Here is a 23,607-nt window from a genome sequence, read left to right as displayed (position 1 = left end):
CTCCTCTGTTACCCAAAGCTTTATTTGGTAAGGAAATGCCACCTTTGCTGCCAAACTAGTTCTTTCTTAGCTGCTCTGCTCTTTCACTAAAACTTTTCTCATCCTTCTTTGGGATGAAGAATAAATGGATGTGACTCACAGTGGTGCTGCACTAATGCAATACTACTTTTCTATTACTCGTGGTTTAAATCAGCACCATGCTGTCTCTTGTGCAACACTCAAACCAGTATTGCCCAAATCCATACCAGAAGTCACCTGGAGTTCAAAAGCAGTACTGCTGAAGCTATCACCTGCTTTTGTCTTGAGGTTTTACCAGCACTCTGCAAGCAGAGGTTGCAGTGTGGTTTTCAGCCAGCTGAGCACAAGGCAGAAGGGAAGCATGCAGCAGAACAGGTTCTCTCACCCTGGCCTGCAGGAGAGCAAAACTTCACCATCCAGTGTAAGGTACCACATCTCTTACATTCCATTAGTTAGGCTACGGCAAGACAGGCAAGCTGACATGTTAGGGAACCAGGGTAATCCTTCTCCTTGTTCCTGACTTTCTTCCTGGCATCCTCCCAAAGGGGGAGAAGTGGAGTTAAAAACATTACAAAAAGATCAAGCATTGCCAAGCTAAAAATCATCCAGCCTTACGAAAGTGTTTTTTACCCTAGATGGGAAAATCTTCTAAAAGATGTGTTTTTAAACATACGTGCAAGGCTGATTGTTTCAACTATACAAACATCTGCCAACTAGTACCATGCTCCAACAGACAAAGGCAAATTTCTAGGGAATACCTGAATTTAAGCAAAAATACCATTAAAGCTGAGAAAACGATTCTGTTTTTAAAGGAAACAAAAAGCAAGTATCAAACAAGCCAAAAATTTGATGGCAATAATACAAAGTGAAATTTCAGTATGTCTACAACTTGGCATTTTAGCACTGAGAAGGAAACTTTTTATGCTATGGAAGGACCTATATAATTACTGAAGGCTTATCTTCTGTCCTATACTGTAATCAGTAAGCACAATTTAATACTGGAAGTTAGTATCAGAACACAATATGAACACCCAATTCTGAGGCACATTACTTCAGCAAATGAGAAAGAAAAGCAATGCAAAGAAATCAATACAATTTGGGTAACATAAACCAAATTAGTTTCCAGTATCCAAGAAGGATTAGAGAGGAAAGAAAGTAATGCAAGAGAGATGTCAGAGGCAAGTATCCCAGACCTACTTGCAGGGAGAGAAAAGAGCTCTTCACAGTGCATTAAGATACTTCCTGAAAAAAGCAAGTCATTCCTAGGCTTTGCTCCAACCTCCATGAATTGGTGCCTGCGAAGTAACCATGACTCGATTCTCTCGGGTTTTGCTAACAGGGCATTGACCTTCACGCCAGCATTCACAGAGCAACTGGACTGCCCAGTTGGGCAAACCAAATCTCAGGCCATGTATGGCACAGTTAATGTGGTCCTTAATCCATTTTAAATCCGCCCAGTTATCATCACTAGCTAATTGCACCCTTTGAGACCAAAAAAAACCAAAACCCCCTCTCTTGCACATAATTTCTGCATCTAGTAAGGCAGCTCTGGAAATAAAGAACAACAGAATTCAGAATTGCAGATGTTAAAAATATCATTTAATTAAAAGAACATAAATCATACCAAAAAGTTTAAGTCACTTTTAGTCAATACATTTGCATTTATTTTAGAATATACTCTACATCTGAGTAAAAAAGTTTTAAATAAACTCCAGCACATGTACAACCATGGGACCTGCCATCCATCCCGCAACAGAGGGATGCTCGTTAGCCCACTGGGTTTCCTCCCGGGGTAAGAGAAGCGTTTTTATGCCAGTTTTGTTATGTTCATTGGCTTGCGTTGAGCCTCCTATCTGCCAACTACGCCACCACCTCGTACACGCCCGGGCTCAGCCTCCCCGCCCGGGTAAGCACAGCAACCGCTCGCCCCAAACCATACGGTAAAAAAAAACAGGAAGGGGTAAAGATAATTAATAAACTAGTATTGATTAATTTACATCTCTCTCGCTTGTGCGTTGGTAGAAAACTGGCTGCTGTCCGGGAGGGCGTAGGGAAGCCTCAGCCCTGGGCGCAGCCCTGCGCCGCCGCCGCAGCACGGCCGGGCGGGGACGCGCCGCTCCCGCTGGGTCGGACTCCCCATTCCCTCGCTCCCCCCGCCCTGGAGCTCACTGCCCCCAGCTGCTGAAGCCGATCTCCTGCTTGTATCTGTTGGTGAGGACGTTAGCCTTGCGGGTGAGCTTGGAGAGAACCGAGTGGAGTCCGCTGAGGTGATAATGGAACTGCTTCTCCAGGTCCTCCTCCCCTTCGTCCTCCTCGGCGGGCCCGCCGCCCAGCTTGTCCTTCTTGCGGGCCGCCTCCTCGCCCGCCGGCGGCTGCACCACGCCCCACTCGATGTCATTGCGGATGGACTTGAGCAGCATGTAGTGGCTGTACATGTCCCTGCGGGAAAAGTAAGCGCCGGGGTCGTCGGGCGGCAGGGCGGCTTCCCGCTGCTGGCAGACGGCGCCCGCCGCGTCCAGCTCCTCCAGCAGCAGCGGCACATCCCGCAGCAGGCTGGGCACCATCACCGTCTGGTCCATGTTGTTCACAGCGCCGATGAAGCGGTTCATGGCGTTGAAGAGGGAGTACTTCTGGCTGTACGAGTCGCAGATCTGCATCATGCCGGGGTGGCGGGCGAGCTCAGCCGATCTGCTCGGACCGCGGGGCTCCGCCGGCGGCGACCTCCTCGCTACTGGCACCGGCCGCCCTCCGCTGCGGGCTGCGCTGGGCTCGGTGGCTGCTCGAAAGCAGAGTCCTGCTGGGAGGCGGTGGCGGCAGGCGCCAGGGTTAGAGGCTACTGTCTCCTCCTTCCCTCCCTCTCTGCAGCCCGCCTTCCCATCCCGTCCCCTCCCGCCGCCTTTATCCTTGGCCCCATCTCCTTTTTAGGCTTCCCCTTCCCATCCCTTTTCCTTGCTCTTAGGTGCCCATTCCCATCCGGGTGCCCCCGCCACTGCTCCAGGAAGGCACGCCGGGGCACCCGGTGCAGCTGCTGGAGCTTGCTGCTGCAGCTCTCCTACGGGGAAAAAAAAAAAAAAGGCGGCAAAACGCGTACTCCCTCCCGCCCCATCCCCCCGCTCCTACCGGAACCGCCACCCGGGAGAGACAAATTAGAATGCATCCCGGGACCTCACCCGGCGTGGGGCTGGGGACAGCCAACGGAAAGATAAATTAAAATGCAAGTGGCGCTCGAGCCGGCGTGACCCAGCCGAGGCACCGAAGGGAGGCACCCACCGTGATCCGATGCAAGTCACCGCCACCCCGTCAGCCCGCCGTCGCCCGTGGCTGCGCTCCCATCCCCGGCACCGTATTTATAGCGCGTATCTTAAAACAAGGTGCTCCCCAGTGCCACCCCCCGAGCCGGCACGCCAGATAAAGACGGCGGGCGGTGGCCGCGCCGGCTCCGCCTCTCGCCCCGCACCGGGGGAGGGCACCACGATGGAGAAGGCGTCGGGAACGGCCGAGTCGGGGCACAACCAGCTTCTCAGCATCATGCTCCCCGAGGAGGACCCGGTGGCACGCGTCTAGCGTTCGCGGTGCAAACTGCGAGGCTGGGTCACTGGGAGAGCCGAGCTCCCACTCGCCCATTCCCGTGCCGCGGCGGTAACCCCGTGTGCCGCCACCCCGAGAGAAGGTATCGGCGGTTGCAGAGCCCACCAACCCCCTCGGGCACCCGTAACATCCTCCCCCGCCGCCCTGGGACGTGGATGGCAGTGAGTGGCACGCCGCCATGACCGAGAAGAGTTTCACCACGGCCCGCGACCCCACTCCGCTCCTCAGCGCCGGGGCGGGCAGCCCTGAGGCGGTCCCCGCCAGCCGCGCCGGGCGGGGGAAAGGGAGGCGCGGCCACGGCGGGCTTGAGCAGGGCAGTGATTGACAGGGCAGGCGGAGGGGACACGCGGGCTCCGCGTGCTGTCCGCGTTCATCCCGGCCGCTCATTGGCTGCTGAGCGCGCGGCGAGCGTGATGGCCCCCCCTGTCCCCCTCCACTTCCCCTCCCCGCTCCGCGTGCCCCAGTGGCAATTAGGGCGGTTAGCCAGGGAGAGCGCCGTGGCCGCAGAGCCCGCCGGCACTCGGCTAGGCTCTCCTGCCCTCGCCACCTCCTAGCATCCGGCCGACGAAACGCGGCTGCCCGCTGCTTGCCGTGCCAGCCCGGGGAAGCGGGCGCGCCCCTCCCCAGGCGGCCTTTGTCTGAAAGCCAGGGCTGCGAAGGGGCCGCCTGGCATCCATCGCGGGGCAGCAGGCATCACCCCACAGCTTCACCTCCGGGCCCAGCCAATCGGCGGGCCACCCAGCCGCCCGGCTCCGCTGCCCCCTGCCAATCAGCGAGCCTCGGCAGCAGCCAATGGGAGACAACAACCCCCCTTCCACACATCCCCGGCCGCGACTCGCGTGGCCCTGGTAACAGGCGGGCTGTCTGCGAGCGGTGCCGGGGGTCACGTGGGGCAGAGCGGGGCGCGGGCAGGCGGGGGTGGGGGGGGGGGATTGTGTTGAGCGCGTTGCCGTGGCAACAAATCAAGCAACAGCCAGAGGCGGGGTACGCCGCCGACAGCGCCCTGCGCTGCGCCGGGGAGAGCCTGCGGCCCGGAAGGTCGCGGGGTGGCGGCGGGGCTATAGGCAGCTGCGGGCGGAACAGCTGCCAAAGTCCCGGAGCTCGGCCTCAGCGCGGAGACGGGCCCTGAGCGGATAGGAGAAATTCAGCTAGCCGGTCGGCCTGAGCAGCAGCGGGGCTTCCGCACTGCGTACACCACGCTCCGTAGCGCCGGCGGCCGCCCGGCCCCCTGTCCCTGTCGTGCTAGGCGCCTCTGTGCTCACCCAGAGCCTTGTTTGGCTCCCACCTCCTTCAGGCATCCGTCTCAGGCCGCAGCCCGAAGGGAGGAGGCCGATTCTCAGGGCACCGGGTAGCAAACCGGCAGTGTGCGAGAGGGAATCGCAGTCGGGTTCCCAGCCCTGGAGCTGCAAATGCTTGCGGTTAAGCAATAGCAAGAGATACGGACTGGTACAAAACTATAGTCGGTTCGCAGATTATTCACTGGAAGTAAAACCAAAAATAATTAAAAACTCACCCGGCCAGAAAATTTGCCACAACCTGTATTTGTGTCTTTCATAGAGACACAGTACATAATTAATAGGCTATTACCAGTTTAGCGTCCTTTAATTGAAGTAAGGTGGGTGCTGAACATTCAGTAAGTTGGAAAGCTGAATCTTTAGGTGCAAGAGAAAGTGGTTTGTTGTCCAGCCTTCCTGTCCAAATTAAAATTAGCTGAACGAACTAAAGCTGAAGACTACCCGTGTTTAGAACATAATGGCAAGGGAGAAGACAATGTTGACAAAAATAACCCAGCTTGGAGCTGCAAACAGGGAAAGTTACATGACTGCAGCAAAAGCACGTCTTCCATGTGATGACAGATTATGACCTCAGCATACAATTATTTTGACCCCCGCCCCCCATCTTCCCTCTTTGCATCCCAAAATGTATAGCCACACATTCTGCTCCTACCTTTAACTGTTAGTGTTATCTCATTTTAGCGTAGCGCTTACACAGTGCTGTAGCCTGTGCAGACATGTGCCTAACCCATTAGACTGAGATAGATCATACACAAGTCAAACTTCACAGCATAAGGCAATCGTTTTTTTTTTCTGTTGGGTTGTGTTGGGTTTTTTTTTTCCTTTACTTCCTTATGTTCTGATCGATTTTGATATGCAGTGTAAATGTCTCTGGTAGGCATAATGTATGTCATTAACACAAGCCTGAGTAGGTTTGATTGCTCTTTGGTTAGAATGAAATAAAGGAAGACGTATTTCTGACTCTGTTGGTATGTAATTGCCATGGCTGTGCGCGTGAGAGAAAAAGGAAACAGCACTTTTCTTTTCCCCCTTCTGTTAAAAAAAGATGATCCTATTTGTGGCATAGATTTATATATGCAAGTAGCATTTGTTTAGAATATTTCCTTTTCAGAATAATCTGATTATTGTGGCTACGTGGTGGGGACAGGAATTAGCTAGAAACCCCTTATCTCATGGCCTGAGCAATGAGGAAGCCTGCACTGTCTCTGTCTTGCTGTCCAAGGAAGTGTAAACACTTCCCTCTGACTGGCACAGGGGCTTGGGAAAGGAAACCAAAATGACAGTGTGCAGGGGTAGCTTTGTCCAGCACTTTAAGTGGATGGAGCACTCATGATGTACACACCCCACAGTTAGGGGGAGAAGACACCTTTTTGCTTGGATAGATTTGTTACTGCTATTCAGGAAAGAAGGAATCACATGTAAGTTAACTATATTAGCTAAACCCCTTTAATTCTCCCTGAAGTGAATGAGAGCTAGTGATCATAGGATCACAGGATGTTAGGGGTTGGAAGGGACCTTCAAAGATGATCGAGTCCAACTCCCCTGCCAGAGCAGGACCATAGCGTCTAGTACAGGTTGCACAGGAACACATCCAGATGGGTCTTGAAAGTCTCCAGAGAAGGAGACTCCACAACCTCTCTGGGCAGCCTCTTCCAGTTTTGGGCTCCCCAGTTCAAGAGGGACGGGGATCTGCTGGAGAGAGTCCAACAGAGAGCTACCAGGATGATTAAAGGGACTGGAGCACTGCCTTATGAGGAGAGGCTGGGAGCCTTGGGGCTTTTTAGTCTGGAAAAGACTGGGAGGGGATTTAATTAATGTTTATAGATATCTGAGGGCTGGGTGTCAAGAGGGAAGGGACAGGCTCTTCTCCATTGCACCCTGTGATAAGACAAGGGGTAATGGATATAAACTACAGCCCAGGAGGTTCCACCTCAACATGAAGAGGAACTTTTTTGCTGTGAGAATGATTAGCTCTTTCTGCACAACAGCCTTCTTTCTGTGGCTGACTCCTGTAGAAGAACAGGGATGAACTATCACTATTACTATTTAGCTGTTACTGACCTATTAACAGGTTAATTTAGCTGTACATCAGTGTTTAGCCACAGTAGCACCATAGTATGTGCTACAAAGGCTAGCTGTAGGAACAATGCTGCTGATGGCCCGTCTCCTCTGGCAACATTAGCAGCTGCACATTATTTCTCAAGATTAGACAGATGATTCTGTCAACTTGGGTGGGTTCTCATACCATTTGCAAGGCCTATCTAAATTCGCTCTTCAGTGGCAAGAGGATAACAAACTGTCTTTGTTAACAGGTTTCCCAGCACACATGCTGGCATGAAATAGGTGCCACTGGCATGTTGCAGGCCAGCCATGGCTACACTTTGGTGGTTAGGAAATTGTTCTGCTGCACAGTGTTTGCAAAATAAGACGAGATCTGGCGTGGGCGAAAAGTGATAAATATGTGCAAATATTTAGTGTTGCATTCTGCAGCCTGGGAACACCATTTGGACTGGCCTGATTGGAGCAGTATCTCTTGGGAATTTCACTTCCTCTTGCAATTTGCTGTCAATGTGACACGGCAGATTAGAGTTCAGCCTTGGAAACTGCAAGGCTTTTCCTTCTATTCCTATTCAACATATATTTTTGCTCAAACTTGTGAACTGCTTCCCTCATTTCGAGTGGCAGTACAGATGCACACATTTAACACTTTTCTCTCCTTTCTCTTTCTGAAACCGAGTCCAGTTGCACCAAACTCTGTACCAAGGAAGCCAGTCATTTCTCATCCAGAAGGAATGTATGTAAATTTATCATCTTAATTATTGCCTTTCCATGAGTTTCATATAACCAGTCCTTGTAGCTTAACATGCTAATGAACAGGATAAGTAGAAATTTAATATGCTAAAGGAATGCAGACCAATTTGTCTGAGTCCTGCTGAGACCTGTGGTATAACTTGCAAAGACTTACTCATCTCTCTTCAGTCTTACGTTCAGCTGCTTTCTGCTCCTGCTTCTGTTAGTCCTCTGTGAGCAGAGTCGTTCTCCAAAGTGGACAGAAACCTCTGGGAAGGCAGACACAGGGGTCAGAAAGAGGACATTTGGAGAAGGGAGTAGTGATTGTAAATCTTCTTTCCCTCTGGCATGCATGCAAATCTGAGCAGGACCGCACACTGCCAGAAGTAGCACCCCAAGGGTCCCATGGTGTTGTGTCTCTACACAGAGGAGCAATGGTTTATGTTCATGGTGTAACATGAACATAAACCAGCAAGAGCTCTGCTGGAAGCAGGAAGCAGTGCTGGTCAAAGAGGCCCTTCCAAGTTGCTTGGCTCTGCAGGTTGCACCTGTATCTCTCTAGGCTCACCAAGGCTCTGCTTCCTCAGAAGCATTCCTGGAAATTGTTGCTAGTTCAACTTTATTCACACAAAATCACAGAATGTTAGGGGCTGGAAGAGACCTCTAAAGATCATCCAGTCAACCCCCCTTGCCAGAGCAGGATCACCTATACCAGATCACACAGGAATGCATCCAGATGGGTCTTGAATATCTCCATAGAGGGAGACTCCACAACCCCCCTGGGCAGCCTCTTCCAGTGTTCCATCACTCTCACAGTGAAAAAATGTTTCCTTATGTTTCCATGGAACTTCCTATGCCTCAGCTTCCACCCATTGCCCCTTACCCTGTCATTGAGCATCACCAAGAAGAATAAAATAAGAGAGTTGCCAGTGTCACCACTCAGTGTGTGTTTCCCATGCCTAGGATCCTTTCCAAGCAGTGCTCAGCTAGTACCAGGAGGTCAAAATAGGCTGGAACATCCCCCCCTCCCCATAGATGAATTGATGGGATAAATGCTGCTATGGCATTGTTCACACAGTGGGTGCCTAGCATCCCTCTCCTCAACCTTTTGCCAGCCTCATCAGTTTCCCCTGGAAGCTGGTTGGAGCAGGCAGTGTGGCGTGCAGTGCCCAGAACGACGGCGGCCCTTTTCAAATGGCTCCTTAGCGCTGCCATAATAAGCCTGATAAATAAAACATGGCTTGCAGACACAGATTTACTGGAGAAGGCTAAGGGGGCTGTAGCTCCCTCATTAGTATCTCCTGGTGCAGTGTGTGTGCTCCTCATTATGTGGCACAGTGGCAGTTGTCTAGTCATCCACAATGAGGCTGCAGCCGCTCCGAGGATGTGCCAGAGATTTCAGGGACTTGGTTTTTTTTTTCCCCCTCCTGTGTTAATAATAGGAATTTATAAAGAAAAAAAAAAAAAAGACCTTGAATATGAAGATGATGAAGGAGAAAAGACTGCATCACCGAGGCAGATTTTCTCTCCCTTGCATCTCTGTAAGTCATCAGCAAATGCAGAGAAATCCATATAGCCATGATAATATTGAATTGGTGTCAGTAGGATTGAGACCTCTGGATGGCACAAACTGTTATTTTTGGGATCTTTATTTCCCTTCAGTCTGAAATGCTGCTTGGAAACTCTTGGCTGAAGTACAAACTTCATCTGCTCCCTCTTGTTTTTCTTCTGTTTAAGGGAGAAGTGTCAATTTGGCCAATTTTAAGTCCCTCAAAGCTGGGGACTCGGGAGTCTGGGTTAATCTGAAGCAGGGTCTGTGGAGGTTTAATCCAGCTTTTCATTTGGGCCATCATTTAAATCTCTCCTACCTCCCACATACATGCTGCAACTGCATCATCGTAGTCACCCTGAGACCAAGAGGCATGAGAGGCTCCTCTGAGACTGTAATCTCGCTCTAAACAGCTCTCTGGAGGGTGCTCATGTGGGGCCATGCATCATGCAATTTTCTCCTCCAGAGGCTTGTGGGTGTCATCTTCACCATGATCCCTGCCCTGCCTGGGAAGTACTGGCAAGCCAGAGCCTGGGGCTGGATTTAGAGTAGGTTGAGTACTGTGTCCAGTTCTTGGCTCCTCAATTTAAGAAGGACATTGAGTACCTGAGCATGTCCAGAGAAGGGCAACGAGGCTGGTGAGAGGTCTCGAGCACAAGCCCTGTGAGGAGAGGATGAGGGAGCTGGGGTTGTTTAGCCTGGAGAAGAGGAGGCTCAGGGGAGACCTTATCGCTCTCTACAGCTTCTTGAAAGGAGGTTGTAGCCAGGTGGGAGTTCGTCTCTTCTCTCAGGCAACCAGCACCAGAACAAGAGGGCACAGTCTCAAGCTGTGGAGGGGAAAGTTTAGGCTTGAGGTGAGGAGGAAGTTCTTCACAGAAAGAGTAATTGGCCATTGGAATGTGCTGCCCAGGGAAGTGGTGGAGTCCCTGTCTCTGGAGGCATTCAAAAAAGGATTGGATGTGGCACTTGGAGCTATAGTTTAATTGTCATGGGGTGTTAGGTATTAGGTAATAGGTTGGACTTGATGATCTCTGAGGTCTTTTCCAACCTGGTTGGTTGTGTGATTCTGTGTGATTCTTTGCCGCCTGCACGGCTGGGGCATGTGCAGGGTCATGAACAGCATTAGCAAAATCTGCCCTTGGCTGCCCTGCCCACACTCTGGCAGAAAAGATTCCTGTTTAGCATGGCAGGAGACTTTACCGGCACCGCGAAACAGTGCTCCGTAAACTTGTGACTTTCTGTAACGGCATTTAATATGCAGATAGCCAAAAGAATGCCACCGTGATATATTTTTATGGACAAATATTATATATTGAGCCCTGATTTATATATCTGAGTGTAATACCTGGGGCTCTGAGGAGAGCCTTTAATCTCTGTCAGCGAGGCAGCATGCATGCTAAACCGCCGAGTAAATCTGCATGGGAGCGGTGAGCTGAGCGCAGCATAGATCAGAGTTCTTCCTCCTGATGAAATTAAACACACAAGAACACCTCTCTGTGACATTAACGGCTTGGGGCTGACATCAGGGAATACCGACCTGCGCTTCCCCCTCTGACCAGAACCTGCAGTGTTCCTGCTGTTTCTGCTGTCCCCATCCCAACCTGCCGCTCACAGGGGTCTGGGTGAAGGAGGGGCTCTGTCTGTGACTTGCCCCCTCTCCTCCAGGGGTCTGGGTGAAGGAAGGGCTCTGCCTGTGACTTGCCCCCTCTCCTTCCATCCCTCTCCTGCACCTTGCCTTCTGGGTGGGGTTGGTGGGGGTGCCAGAACCCTGTTTTCCCTTTGTCAGCACATTGTCTCAGCATGGGGTTCTGCATTTAATAACCTCAGCAGCTCAACTGTTTTTACCTGAATTTCCCTTATGAACTGATAAATCTGAATTGTGCATTTTCTAACCCCCTTATCTCAGGGCTAAGTCTCGCAGGTATCCTCAGATGACTAGCTGCTGTCTTCTGCACCTGTCTAGCACCATCTACTGTAACTTTTTTATACTATTTTCTTTTCTCTTATGATCTCTGTGGGAGCTACCTTCATCCCGAGGAGCTTGTGGAAGAACAGGAGCCCTGGTTTTGTTTGAAAGGCCCAGGGCTGGCTTGATGGTGAAATAAATGCAAGACATGGTCATCCTATAAATTACATTTCTTCATCTGAAACCAGTGACCTGACTTGCAGTGCCCAGCTTGCTGCTGATAAATTTTATAGTCATCTTAGTGCTCAGAAAGCAGATGGAGCAGAACAAAGGTTTGGAGCTGAAGCTTTCCATGCTAGTTGGTGGAGCAAGAGCTAGGCAGGATGAGCAGCTGGAGCACAGCTTTGTGTGTGGAGGAGAGGGCCTGCATGGGAACAAATATTCCAGTTGCTGCCCAGAGATGCCAAGGAGGAGCCATCAGCTTGGATTTCTACCATCTGATGGGGATTTACAGAGTGAGACTAGAAACAGCAGAATTTTCCTGGGAAAGGCCCATCTCTGCTTGATACAATCAGTATTAAAAAGGGAGTCAAATCTGCAGTTCAGAGCTGACATGGAGGCACTATGTGTCTTTATTATATGCACTCCTGTTACAATGTGGTTTTGGCTGGGGGATGTTGTATGGTTAAAGACAACAAAAATAGAACCAAAGCTTTCTGACTGCTGGGGCTATTATGGATTTGTATGATTAATATTTACTTGCTTTACAAAAACAAAACCCCCAAAAAAGGACAAAAAGCTGGAAGTCAAAATCAGAGCAAAGTTGTGCTAAGGACTGCAAATGGCCTTTTTAATTGTTATTATTTATTGTTAATACATTTGTCCAGAATGAGTAGTTCTGTAGGTGACAGATTAACCTAAAAACACTGCCAGTCCGTTCCTGGGTTGTAAAACATAAAACAAGGTACATCATACATTCTCTTTGTGGTTGTTGAAACCTAGATTATATGTTTGACGCTAACTTGCTTCGATGACAAGTGATACATTTTCCACAACCCTCGTGAAAACTGGAAATGAGGTAGATTTGGCAGCTTAGCCTCCGAAGTTCTATGGCAACTCTGCAAACCAAAAGACCGCAGGGTTTTGTCTTGGCTTTGTTTCTTGATGAAGTCCTGAAAGGAAGTAAATTAAATCCATGCTCTAGCCATATGTGTAGTTTTGTTCTGCTGGAATAGCTTAGAGATGTCAGTGACTTTCTTCATACTCCCAGCACTGTGTAAGGCATGATACAAGAACCTAAAGATTACTGTCTCCAGCAGTACCATGCATTTGCGAGCTTAAAATTATTACAACATCATTTTTGTTGTTGTTGTTGTTGTTGTTTATGTGACTGGAGAGAATCTGGTTTTGCAGGAGATTAGTATTTCAAAGTAGATTTCTGTGTCCATCATTACTGGTGGTTTACAAAATTTCTCTTCCCATCCCCCCATCCAACTGGGGGATGTGAGAGCAAATGAAATAAACCCATCATAAAACATAATTTTGTCCAGGTGGAACATAAATCAGCCAAAATAATATTATTCTACATGGCAAATAAAAAGCATATGTTGTATTATTTAAAGCACAGCCTCCATATTCACATACAAAATTAATGCTACAGTGGGAGGTAAAAACTGGCGGAGACAGACAATGAAAATATTGGGTGGAAAACATGATGCCACTTGCAGGGTCATGGTCATATTCCATTTCAAATGGGCATGGAAATACACTGTGGGTTATTCTTCTCTAGAGATGCACAGATAATAAGCACCTGCTCCCCATGTCTGCTCTTCCCTTTTAGCTGTTGATTTATTGGATGTTTCTGAAAGCTGTGGTCAGGCTTGTGAGGGATATATAACGTGGTGCCTGCAGGAAGAAATGGGAATGGGCAGGCGAGTTGCCACACTCCCTGTCAGTGCAGCTGGGTGAAGGGCTGAGCAAGGTCCAGAACAAAAGCTGTCTCCTCTTGAGCTTCCAAGTGAAAGGACACTACTGAAAAGTAAATCAGCAGTTTCTCTGTACTCATTGTGCCTGGGTCACATCCAGGAAAGTCAATAAAAAAACCCCAAACCTAAACTACATTCCTCACCTCGAACTAGAGTAAATGATGGGTTGAGAGGAAACAGGTACAGCATGCAGCAGTCTAAGGCACCAAAAGGGGTCTTTTCCATGTCTAGTTATTTGATTTCCACAGCATCAAGGAAGCTACCAGAATACATACCTATAAAAAATATTGTTATGTGTGTTTTAAAGTCATTTTCAGATCATAAGGAATCTAACCTATATACCACATACTTCTGCTCCATACTGCATTGGGGACAGTATCACCGGCAAATTTTTTATATTCATCCTGGTTCTCCCAGGGTCAAGGAGGTCATTCCATTTTCTCCCTCAAATGACAAACAGCTTCACTAAATAAGGGTTGAACTAATCTTCAGACAATGTTGAAGCTGGGTCACTAAAGAGATACTTGGAACTGATAAGAAGTTTTCCCATGTAATTTATTTTTAAGAATGCTTGGTGTAAGTTATATTCTTTCACTGTTCTTCAGTATTTTACTTGCAGCCCAGAAAGCCATCTGTGTCCTGGGCTGCATCAAAAGAAGTGTAGCCTTCAGGTCATGAAAGGCAATTCTTCTCCTCTGCTCTGCTCTGCTCTGGTGAGACCCCACCTGGAGTACTGTGTCCAGTTCTGAGCCCCTATTACAAGAAGGATCTGGACATGTTGGAACGTGTCCACAGAAGGGCCATGAGGATTATCATGAGGTGCTGGAGCACCTCTCCTAAGAGGATCACTCTATGAGAGAGTTGGGGCTCTTCAGTCAGGAGAGGAGAAGGCTCCAAGGAGACCTTATCATGGCCTTCCAGGATCTGAAGGGGACCTACAAGAAATCTGTGGAGGGATTTTTTAGTATATTGAGTAGTGATAGGACTAGGGAGTATGGAACAAAACTGGAAGTGGGTAGATTCAGATTGGATGTTAGCAGGAAGAACTTGGATGTTAGTAAGAATTTCTTCCCCTTTCAGGGTGGTTGCCCACGGAGGTGGTGGAAGCCTCATCCCTGGAGGTTTTTAAGGCCAGGCTGGATGTGGCTCTGAGCAGCCTGGTCTACTGTGACATGTGCCTGCCAGTGGCAAGAGGGATTGGAACTAGATGATTGTTGGGGTCCCTTCCAACCCTGACAATTCTATGATACTTTCTTCTCTGTTGCAAGAGCAGAGCTTTGCAAGAGCAGGTCTATGCAACTGTAAGGTCTTGAGGTGTTCCAGTCATGGAGGTCTGTGGTATTTAAATGACATGCATGCCCGCCCATGTGAATCTGGAAATGTAGGGCTATCGAGAATCATTCTGAATTGCACATTTTACTTACATGGCTAAGAAAAAGGCCCATTGTAGCAACTGGTGAACAGTTTATTAACCTAGAACTACAAAACCATCAAAAATGACATCTGGTAACACTGAACTTCTGACACAAATCACCTAGTGTGATGAAACCAAGAGGGCAGTCACACAGACTTCCACTGAGCCCTGCTGCCTGTTTCAGTGGCATCAGGAGAAGTGTGCCGGGAGCTGGGATTGGAAAGATAAAAGAGTAGAGTGGGAACAGGAAACTTGCATTTTAACCCTGGTTCTGACTCCTGCTATAGTCCTCAGCTGGTCACCTATGGCCAGACATTCAGGTGTCTAGCTGTGAGTGAGATGGACAGGCTTTAAATACAGCTCTCTGTGCTCATTCTAGAGTCCCTAGGACCTTACTTATGCACCCAGAAGAACACTGAAGTGTTTAAGAATTGCATTCTGCTGGTGCATGCTGGGGTCTTTTGAAATAGGATCCTTAAGGTCTGATCTTGCAAGTTCATGATGGAGTTGTGTGCACATCCTATTTACAGCTCTACTCAGACAAGTCAAGGACCCGTTCCTTATTTAATCTTGAAGGCATGGGAACACAATCTTGGCCACCACATTTGCTTCAAGGACTTGTTGGGGCCTTCCTGCAGGAGCAGGGCCCACAAGATCCACCTCTTTGGCTGTACTCAACATGTCACTGTAATGGGGAGCAGCACGGCTGCGTGGGTGCAGAGCTTTGCCCTTGGTGTGACGGTGTGAGCTGCTGAGCTAGCAGGGCTCCACTGCTTTTGGGGCGTGAGCTTGTGTCTTTCTGTAGTGCTGCACTGCATCATGCAAGGGTGCCAACTTGTCTGGGACTAGGTCAGGGACCTCTGCATCACGTTCCATCCTATGCTGTAGGTGTGCCTTCTGTCTGTTTGATGTCATGTGGGTTTTCAAAACAAAGTTACTAAGAATTTCAGGGAGTGCACCTGACTGCCAGGCCTCCTGGTAGCCTATACATCTCAACAGTTGTATTTCATTTTGCATAAAGCTGCATCTTCTCTCTTTCTCAGTGCCTCATGCCATCAATTCTTGACCATCATGAACCTAATACCAGGTTTTCCACTTCTGCATGTAGTAGACCTTACCCAAAGGTTACACAAAATTATTCACGCAGACAGCAAGATCATCTCTTCCCACATAGGCTTCCCAACCTGGATCTGGCTTCATTAGCATCCACAATTTAACCCCCCCAGAGATGAACATGTAATGATGCTGGAGGGCAATGCTATCCTGCTCCAGCATCATTTTTCATTGCAAGTTGCCTGCAAAAGCTCCTCAGCAGATTTTCAGGTGAGCTGCTGACCAGATGACTGCATGGGCAGACAGGAGAATCAGGCAGACATTAGCACTTGGCTGGCAGGTTGGTTCCTGGTGATCAGAGGATTTTTCACAGAATCAGCCAGGTTGGGAGAGACCTCCAAGATCATCAAGTCCAACTGATAACCCAACCCTATCTAATCAACTAGAACATGAGACAAAGTGCCTCATCCAGGCTTTTCTTAAACACCTCCAGGGATGTTGACCCCACCACCTCCCTGGACAGTCTATTCCAATGAGCAATCATTCTTTCTGAGAAAAACTTCTTTCTACGATCCAGCCTAAACTTTTCCCTGCACAGCTTGAGACTGTGTCCTCTTGTTCTGTCACTGGTTGCCTGGGAGAAGAGACCAGCCCCCATCTGGCTATAACCACCCTTCAGGTAGTCATAGAGCACAGTAAGGTCTCTCCTGAGCCTCCTCCAGGCTAAACAACCCCAGCTCCATGTGAACCTTTTTCTTCGACAGATCAGTCTCAAGGAGAGCATTTCCCAGCCTGATCTCCACGTGTGCATCATGTCTGCTCTACCATGTAGCTAGAAAGGAGATTCAGGGCACAGGTCTGGCAGAAAGCACTGCCAAAATGGGGGGTGGTAAATTTGCTCTCTGATGTCTTTCAGCTCTAGTAATCTCAACTGTTCCAGTAATTTCAGTGGTTATAAATAACACTGCAGATGTTCTCCAGCAGAAGCACTATCTTTCAGCTGATAGCATCCCTTTAAGCACTAAGACACTGTTGTGCTGAGTTTTTGCTGTAGCCAAACAGGACTAGATTGAAATCAATAGCCCCATTTCACCTGTCACTCTGCTTAAGCTTGATTTGAACCCATGTTTGTAAAGCTGAAAGGCCTTTCTAGTCCATTGTTACTGTGCCAACCCCCAGCCAACCCACCTGCGAGAATTTCACATTCCTACATTTAAAAAAGAAATCTGATGGACAATGAAAATTAATGTTTGCTCTCCTTAATGTGTTTGACATGACACTTTTGCTGTTATTAAGGCTGGGCTGAAAGGAGTCTTTTTGGAAAGGAGACACATCTGCTCAGAGTAGAGACTTTCATAAGTCATTTGGAGTTATTGGTCTCACCCACAATATTAGTGATAAAAATTGATTATCCATTCCCACTTGCTTCACGATCCATAGCTATTTTTTTCATTCATATTATAAGTTGCTTTATACACAGCGAGACAGTGTTACTTAAATAGCCAAGAATGAGCACAATACATCTTACTTGCTAAAAGCCCACATAGCAGAAAGCAGGATTTATTTTTTTTCATGTTAGCCCTGTGCTGTCTTGAAAGTTAGAAATAATCCAGACTTGGCAACTGTCGTGGCTTCTTTCAACTCTGAAAATACCCTTTGGTTAGTGTCTGTGCACTGTCTGCTTGGGTTTACTACTGCCTTTTGATCCCCAAGTACAAATTATTTATTTATACAGCCCAAGCATTTGATGAACAGCTCTGCTGAGCTTCCTAGGCAAAGGTCGTTTTGGGACTATCAGCAGCACCTCACTGAAGGCAGAAGAGAAGAAAAAAAAACCCACCCCTGAATACTGCAAGAGCAGAGAGAAAAATTGAAGGGATCACAGAATTGTCAGGGTTGGAAAGGACCCCAACTATCATCTAGCTCCAACCCCCCTGACATGGGCGGGGACACCTCACACTAGATCAGGTTGCTCAGAGTCACATCCAGCCTGGCCTTGAAAACCTCCAGGGATAAGGCTTCTACCACCTCCCTGGGCAACCTGTTCCAGTGTCTCACCACCCTCATGGGGAAGAATTTCTTCCTAACATCCAATCTGAATCTACCCACTTCTAGTTTTGCTCCATTCCCCCTAGTCCTATCACTACCCAACACCCTGAAAAGTCCCTCCCCAGCTTTCTTGTAGGTCTCCTTCAGGTCCTGGAAAGCCACAATAAGGTCTCCTTGGAGCCTTCTCCTCTCCAGACTGAACAGCCCCAACTCTCTCAGTCTGTCCTCATAGGAGAGGTGCTCCAGCACTCTGATAATCCTCATGGCCCTTCTGTGGACATGTTCCAGCATGTCCAGATCCTTCTTGTAATAGGGCTCCAGAACTGGACACACTACTCCAGGTGGGGTCTCACCAGAGTGGAGTAGAGGGGGAGAATCACCTCCCTTGACCTGCTGGCTACACAGCTAAAAGCTTTGGCAAAACTTTCTGAGTGAAAGTTCTGTTTTGGAAGTCACACTTCAGCAATATGGAGTCGCCTGCTCCCAAGCAGGGTGACCATACATAAAACATCTCCAGGGAGGTCACATCATGACCCAGAGCCTTAGACAGATACTGTATCGTTGCTTCAGGGGAGAGGCACAGTGTTCTTGCCATCAGCTCTCTGAGTTTTGAGTTATTAAAAGGACAAAGCAGTTTGGATATTGCCTTCAGATGACACTGTGCAAGTTGCAATCTCCAACCTGAATGATTCTTTGAGTTCAGCAGTTAGATATGGTGTGGGAATAGAGGTTATCCCTAAAATGGGATAAATGATAGTATTGCACTTGTGAGGAGTTTATTGACACGACCATATCCTTAAGTTCCTTTATAAAAATCAGAAAGGTAACTTAATGGCCTGCTCAGAGATCAGTGACTTCTGTGGCTTAGACCTAGAAGGCTCTGGGTGTTTGATCCAAAAATGGATCCTGGAGATTCCTTCCACCTTTTCCTCCGTAGTGCCTTTTACATGAAACAGGTGTTATCTGCACGTGAGGAAGAGGAGAAGAGACTCCTAATAAAAATGCCTTGCAGCTGAACTGCATAGGTGGTAGTTTCCCTCACATAGTAAAACAACCAAAGCAGAGACTGACATAAATTTGAAAGGAGAGGTATTTCCCCTTGGGACTATTAAATGCAAATGTCTTTTTGTTCCATAAGGAGGTGAGGCAAGTTTTTCCACCCACTTGCTGGGTAATCTCTTTTGGAGTGAGGACGGCTTGACTTGCACAGGATCTAGAGCTCCTGGAGGCATCTTGCAGAGCAAACATCTAATGCCAGCGACTGCAATAAGAAAAAATAGCCACCTGTGTGCACACACAGGACTTCATGGGCTCCTCATCTACAGCTGACCTTTACGATGCGATCTCAGTGGCCACAGGTTACCCCTGTGGCTTGAGGGTGAGAGGGAGGTCAGCAGGCTGCACAGCGCACCCTCCATGGGGTGCCCACAGCCCGGCTGTACCCACAGCCACCTGCTGTTGGGGGAGCGGTGGGGACCAGGAGCAGCAGCTCGGTCTGGGCTGCCAAAACTGACGCTATTTTGCCATCTAGTGCCGCGGGTCCATATTGCAGCAGTCCATTGTCACCATTGCTCTGAGAGAAGCACGGATTTGTGGCCCGGCGAGAATTACAGGAGCTTCATCTTTTCTCCTTCCTTCTTTGCTTCTTCTCCTTGTTTTGTTTTGCTTTGCTTTGTGTTGCTTTGTTTTGCTTTGCTTTGCTTTCTGTTTTGCTTTGCTTTGCTTCCTGTTTTGCTTTGCTTTGCTTTGTTTTGTGTTGTTTTGCTTTGCTTTGTTCCGCTTTGCTTTGCTTTCGTCAATTTGTTTGTTTGTTTTGCAGTGCACACTTGCAGCTCAGATAGCAAATCACATCCTGGGCTGCACCAAAAGAAGAGCTGCCAGCAGATCCAGAGAGCTGATTTTGCCACTTTGCTCTGGTGTGACCTCACCTGGAATACTGTGTACAGGTCTGGAGCCCTCAACACAGGAAGGACATAGACCTGATGGAGATGGTCCAGAGGAGGGTCACAAAAAGGGGGGGGTTGCTGCAACTCTGCTACAAGGACAGGCTGAGGGAGCTGGGGTTGTTCAGCCTGGAGAAGAGGAGGTTCTGGGCAGACCTAATAGCAGCCTTCCAGTACCTGAAGGGGGCCTGCAGGAAGGATGGAAGCAATGGCTTCAAACTAGAGAAGGGTAAATTTAGATTGGATATCAGGAAGAAGTTCTTCACTATGAGGGTGGGGGAACACAGGAACAGGTTGCCCAGAGAGCTTAGTTGAGACACCTTCCCCAGAGATATTCAAAGTGAGGCTACACAAGGCCCTAGGCATCCTGATCTGGTTGGGGATGTCCCTGCTGACTGTGGAGAGGTTGGACTGGATGACCTTCCAGCCTGGACCATCCTATGATACACTTGCATCAATATTTTGTGTGCCCTGATGGCTGGCTAAGCCCAGCATGAAGAGGCACTGCTTTGTGTTGTCTTTGATAGCCATAGGAAGGGGCTGAATCGTTGGTGGCCACCTGTGGCTCACTGGGAGACCCTTCTCTCACCCATTAGCTGTTGCCTAAGAGTAGATATTTAGTGTCATTTAGATATCTTGATTTAGGGCTGAAAGAGTGCTGGAGCCGAAGCCATTAGCTGAGTGCTGCTGCCGCCACTCAACTTGTTTGGCAAATGAGGCTCCTTCGGGTTGTGAGGGACGTGATTTACACAGCAAGGCTTGGGAGCACAGCCAGGTGAATCGCTTTCAGTGACAGTGAGTAATGGATCTCATCAATTTTGTGGGCCCTCCCCCTCTTCTGGTAATCATCCGTGAGTGGGGCACTGTTTTCTCACATTTATTCATTCTTCTGAATGATTTGGTGAATAATTTCAGTGGAGGTAGGGGTGTCCTTAAAGGATGTGTGAGCATCCTTCTTTGGGGAACCCCTGGAGCAGAAGGGATTTTAGCTGGTTGACAGGAAACACAGAAACACTGTACTGAGCCTTTTGGTCCAGGCACACGGAGGGGTTACCTATGTGTGTGAATTTATGATTTACATTCAGAAATCATTGTCCTCTGTTCCTTTATTGTGCTGTGTCTACGAACTTTGCAGCTGTGACATTTTAAGGGCTGTAACTAGATATGGGGGAAAAAAAAAGATGCCTGCAATGCAGTCCAAATTAATTTTCTATAAAGTACAAATTAATATTTGCTGAACCTTTTAGTTTTAGGTTTCATTTCAGCAAATTCTAGTTCACCTTTGAAATGGGCAGGGTGGAGGTAAGTCAGTTTGGCTGCCCTACAATCAGTTCCCAGCATGTAGAACTAAAAAGTCTCATGCTTCGTGAACTGAAGTTATTAGGGGGTGAATAGGGACAGATTTAGACTTTGAATAGAAGTCCTTTAGAGGGAAAAAAAAAGAAAAGGGCAAAAAAAGGAAACATCTTTTTGTTGGTAATCAGTTTTCAGAGGAGAAATAATTTCTGGTGTCGTTATGTGAATCTTCCTTCTGCACCTGGATCCACAGATATATCTTCAGAGGCACAAGAATTTGTCATAGAGGGGAGCTGGCATTGCTTGGGTGAAAAACAAGAGCATGAACTATGTGCCAAGCACATTAAAAAGTAGGTGGTGATGATGGGGCAAAGCAAAAGGAAACTGAGTTGAGCTGGGGACTGAAAGGTAATAAAGAAAGAGGGGAGACAATGATAATAATGTTGTTGTATTCAGAACACCTCTAACACTGGTGGGGGAAAACAGGGCAACAGCTGTACCACCACAAGGAAAACTTGGCAGCTTTTAAGTGAAGCCATACCATGCCCTGTAGGCTTGGCGAGCTATGAGTAATACCAAGGTTTAATTTTTCATGCCGGCACAGGCTACATTGTCATCTACAATCCAAATCTTTACTTAAGAGGTTATTTGGTTTGCTGTCAAGAGGGAATAACAACGAGGTGTTTGAAGACAAGATCTGGTGAGACCTGTTTTTTTACAGATTCATGGCTTAAGGCTGAGCACCTAAGAGGACTTCGTACTGCTTAGTCATAGAATCATAGAATTGTTAGGGTTGGAAGGGATCTCAAAGATCATCTAGTTCCATCCTCCCTGACATGGGCAGGGACACCTCACACTAGAACAGGTTGCTCAGAGCCACATGCAGACTGGCCTTAAAAACCTCCAGGGATGAGGCTTCTATCACCTCCCTGGGCAACCTGTTCCAGTGTCTCACCACCCTCATGGGGAAGAATTTCTTCCTAACATCCAATCTGAATCTACCCATGTCTATTTTTATTCCATTCCCCCTAGTCCTATCACTACCCAACATCCTAAAAAGTCCCTCCCCAGCTTTCTTGTAGGCCCCCTTCAGATCCTGGAAGACCACAATAAGGTCTCCTCAGAGTCTTCTCTTCTCCAGACTGAATAGCCCCAACTCTCTCAGTCTGTCCTCAGTTATGCTCACACTGTACCCTTTCCCTCATCTGGGAATGTCAATAGGGTCTTTTCTATCCACCTTCCTGGTTTTATGCAACCCACAGGAGATATTTATCTTGGACATCTTTGGCCCTCTGTCCCACTTGGTTAAACTGGCTGGTGAATTTAAAATCTGTCGAGGTGACCTAGACTGAGTATCGACTGATGGATTGAATTAGTCTTGCTTCCTTAGTAAACTCAAAATTAATCAACACAGAGCTGGAGGGATGGAGACTTCAGCCTTCAAAACAGGATGGAATTGCAGCAGAAAGGAGGACCTTTGTGATGGATTTTAGAGGACAGGCTGTGGGAGCTGGGGTTGTTCAGCCTGGAGAAGAGAAGATTATGGGGAGACCTAATAGTGGTCTTCCAGTACCTGAAGGTAGCCTACAACAAGGCTGGAGACAGACTGTTTACAGAGGTCTGTAGTGGTAGAACAAGGGGCACTGGTTTTAAATTAGAGAAGAATAAATTTAGATTGAATATTAGGAACAAGATCTTTACCATGAGGGTGGTGGAACACTGGAACAGGTTGCCCAGGGAAGTAGCTGAGATATCCCTGGATATATTCAAGGTAAGGCTCAAGAGGGATCTGGGCAACCTGACTGAGTGGAGGATGTCCCTGCTGACTGCAGGGAGGTTGGACTAGATGACCTTTGGAGGTCCCTTCCCTCCACCCAAACCATTCTATGATTCTATGATATGTTGAGAGGAGGCTGAGCTCTCATTAGTTACCTGCCATCAGCACACAGACATGAGTGCTTCCTCTGCAGTTTAGTGAACACACAGACACGGTACTGTAATACTTACTAATTTGTTTCCCTTTACACTATTTCATTAAGACATCATTATTGTTCTTGTTGTTATTGTTACTATTTTTCTCCCAGTGAGTGTGCACAAAGAATTACTAAATAATTTGGACAGACACAGCGTGATTGGGAAAGAAAAGGGTTTCTAAGCACTTCATTTTCCCCCATCCCGTTCCCTCCAGCAACAACAATAAAATCCTGTGGTTTTCATGCAGAACCTTGTGCAGGAGACAGGCAGCAAATAATTAAGCATCCCTTTCTGACAGCCCAGCTTAGGCCTTGTCTGCAAACACACAGATAATGCCACTGCAGAAGCAAGGCATTAGCAGCTGCAGTAGGGTACTGGTACGCCAGCAAGCATGGGCAGGGGCTGCACCCCATCAGCACTTGCTTGCTGACCTGAGCTGTGTCAGAGGATCAGTGCCAAGCATGGGTAAAATTTGATGGGTGGGTATAAACAGCAGAGTGTGGTGGGCTTAGGGATAGGGGTCAACACCTGGATGAACTGCACAAACATTAGAGAAAGAATGTTTGGAGAAGAGGAGCCTAAGGGGTGACCTCCTTAGTGTTTATAAATATGGAAAGGGTGAGTGCCAAGAGGATGGAGGCAGGCTCTGCCTGGTGATGCCCAATGACAGGACAAGGGACAATGGGTGGAAGTTGAGGCATAGGAAGTTCCATGGAAACATGAGGAAATTTTTTTTTCACTGTGAGG

At 48.1% G+C, this 23,607-nt stretch overlaps 1 protein-coding gene across 2 annotated transcripts; it reads right to left on the bottom strand.

The window, feature by feature from the left end:
• Window positions 1-1,601: 1,601 nt before the first annotated feature.
• MID1IP1 (MID1 interacting protein 1) lies at window positions 1,602-3,423 on the bottom strand. Of its 2 annotated transcripts, none has more exons than XM_054165896.1 (2): window positions 3,289-3,423; window positions 1,602-2,815 (listed from the first exon to the last, which is right to left on the bottom strand). In XM_054165896.1, exon 2 carries the CDS (start codon window positions 2,676-2,678, stop codon window positions 2,184-2,186), a length of 495 nt encoding a protein of 164 aa, XP_054021871.1. In that variant the 5' UTR covers window positions 2,679-2,815; window positions 3,289-3,423; the 3' UTR covers window positions 1,602-2,183. The 2 variants fall into 2 exon arrangements, with proteins under 2 accessions (XP_054021871.1, XP_054021870.1); XM_054165895.1 differs by having other exon boundaries at window positions 1,602-2,812.
• Between the last annotated feature and the right edge of the window lie 20,184 nt (window positions 3,424-23,607).

The sequence above is a fragment of the Dryobates pubescens genome, chromosome 12, assembly GCF_014839835.1.
Source record: "Dryobates pubescens isolate bDryPub1 chromosome 12, bDryPub1.pri, whole genome shotgun sequence".
In the NCBI taxonomy this organism is placed as follows: Eukaryota; Metazoa; Chordata; class Aves; order Piciformes; family Picidae; genus Dryobates; species Dryobates pubescens.
The sequence above is the reverse complement of the archived record's forward strand: the minus strand, read 5'-3'. Positions and strand labels throughout refer to the sequence as shown.

Bases quoted from the DNA above. Each gene is read 5' to 3' on its own strand.
- MID1IP1 (XM_054165896.1), bottom strand. From the start codon at position 2,678: ATGATGCAGATCTGCGACTCGTACAGCCAGAAGTACTCCCTCTTCAAC.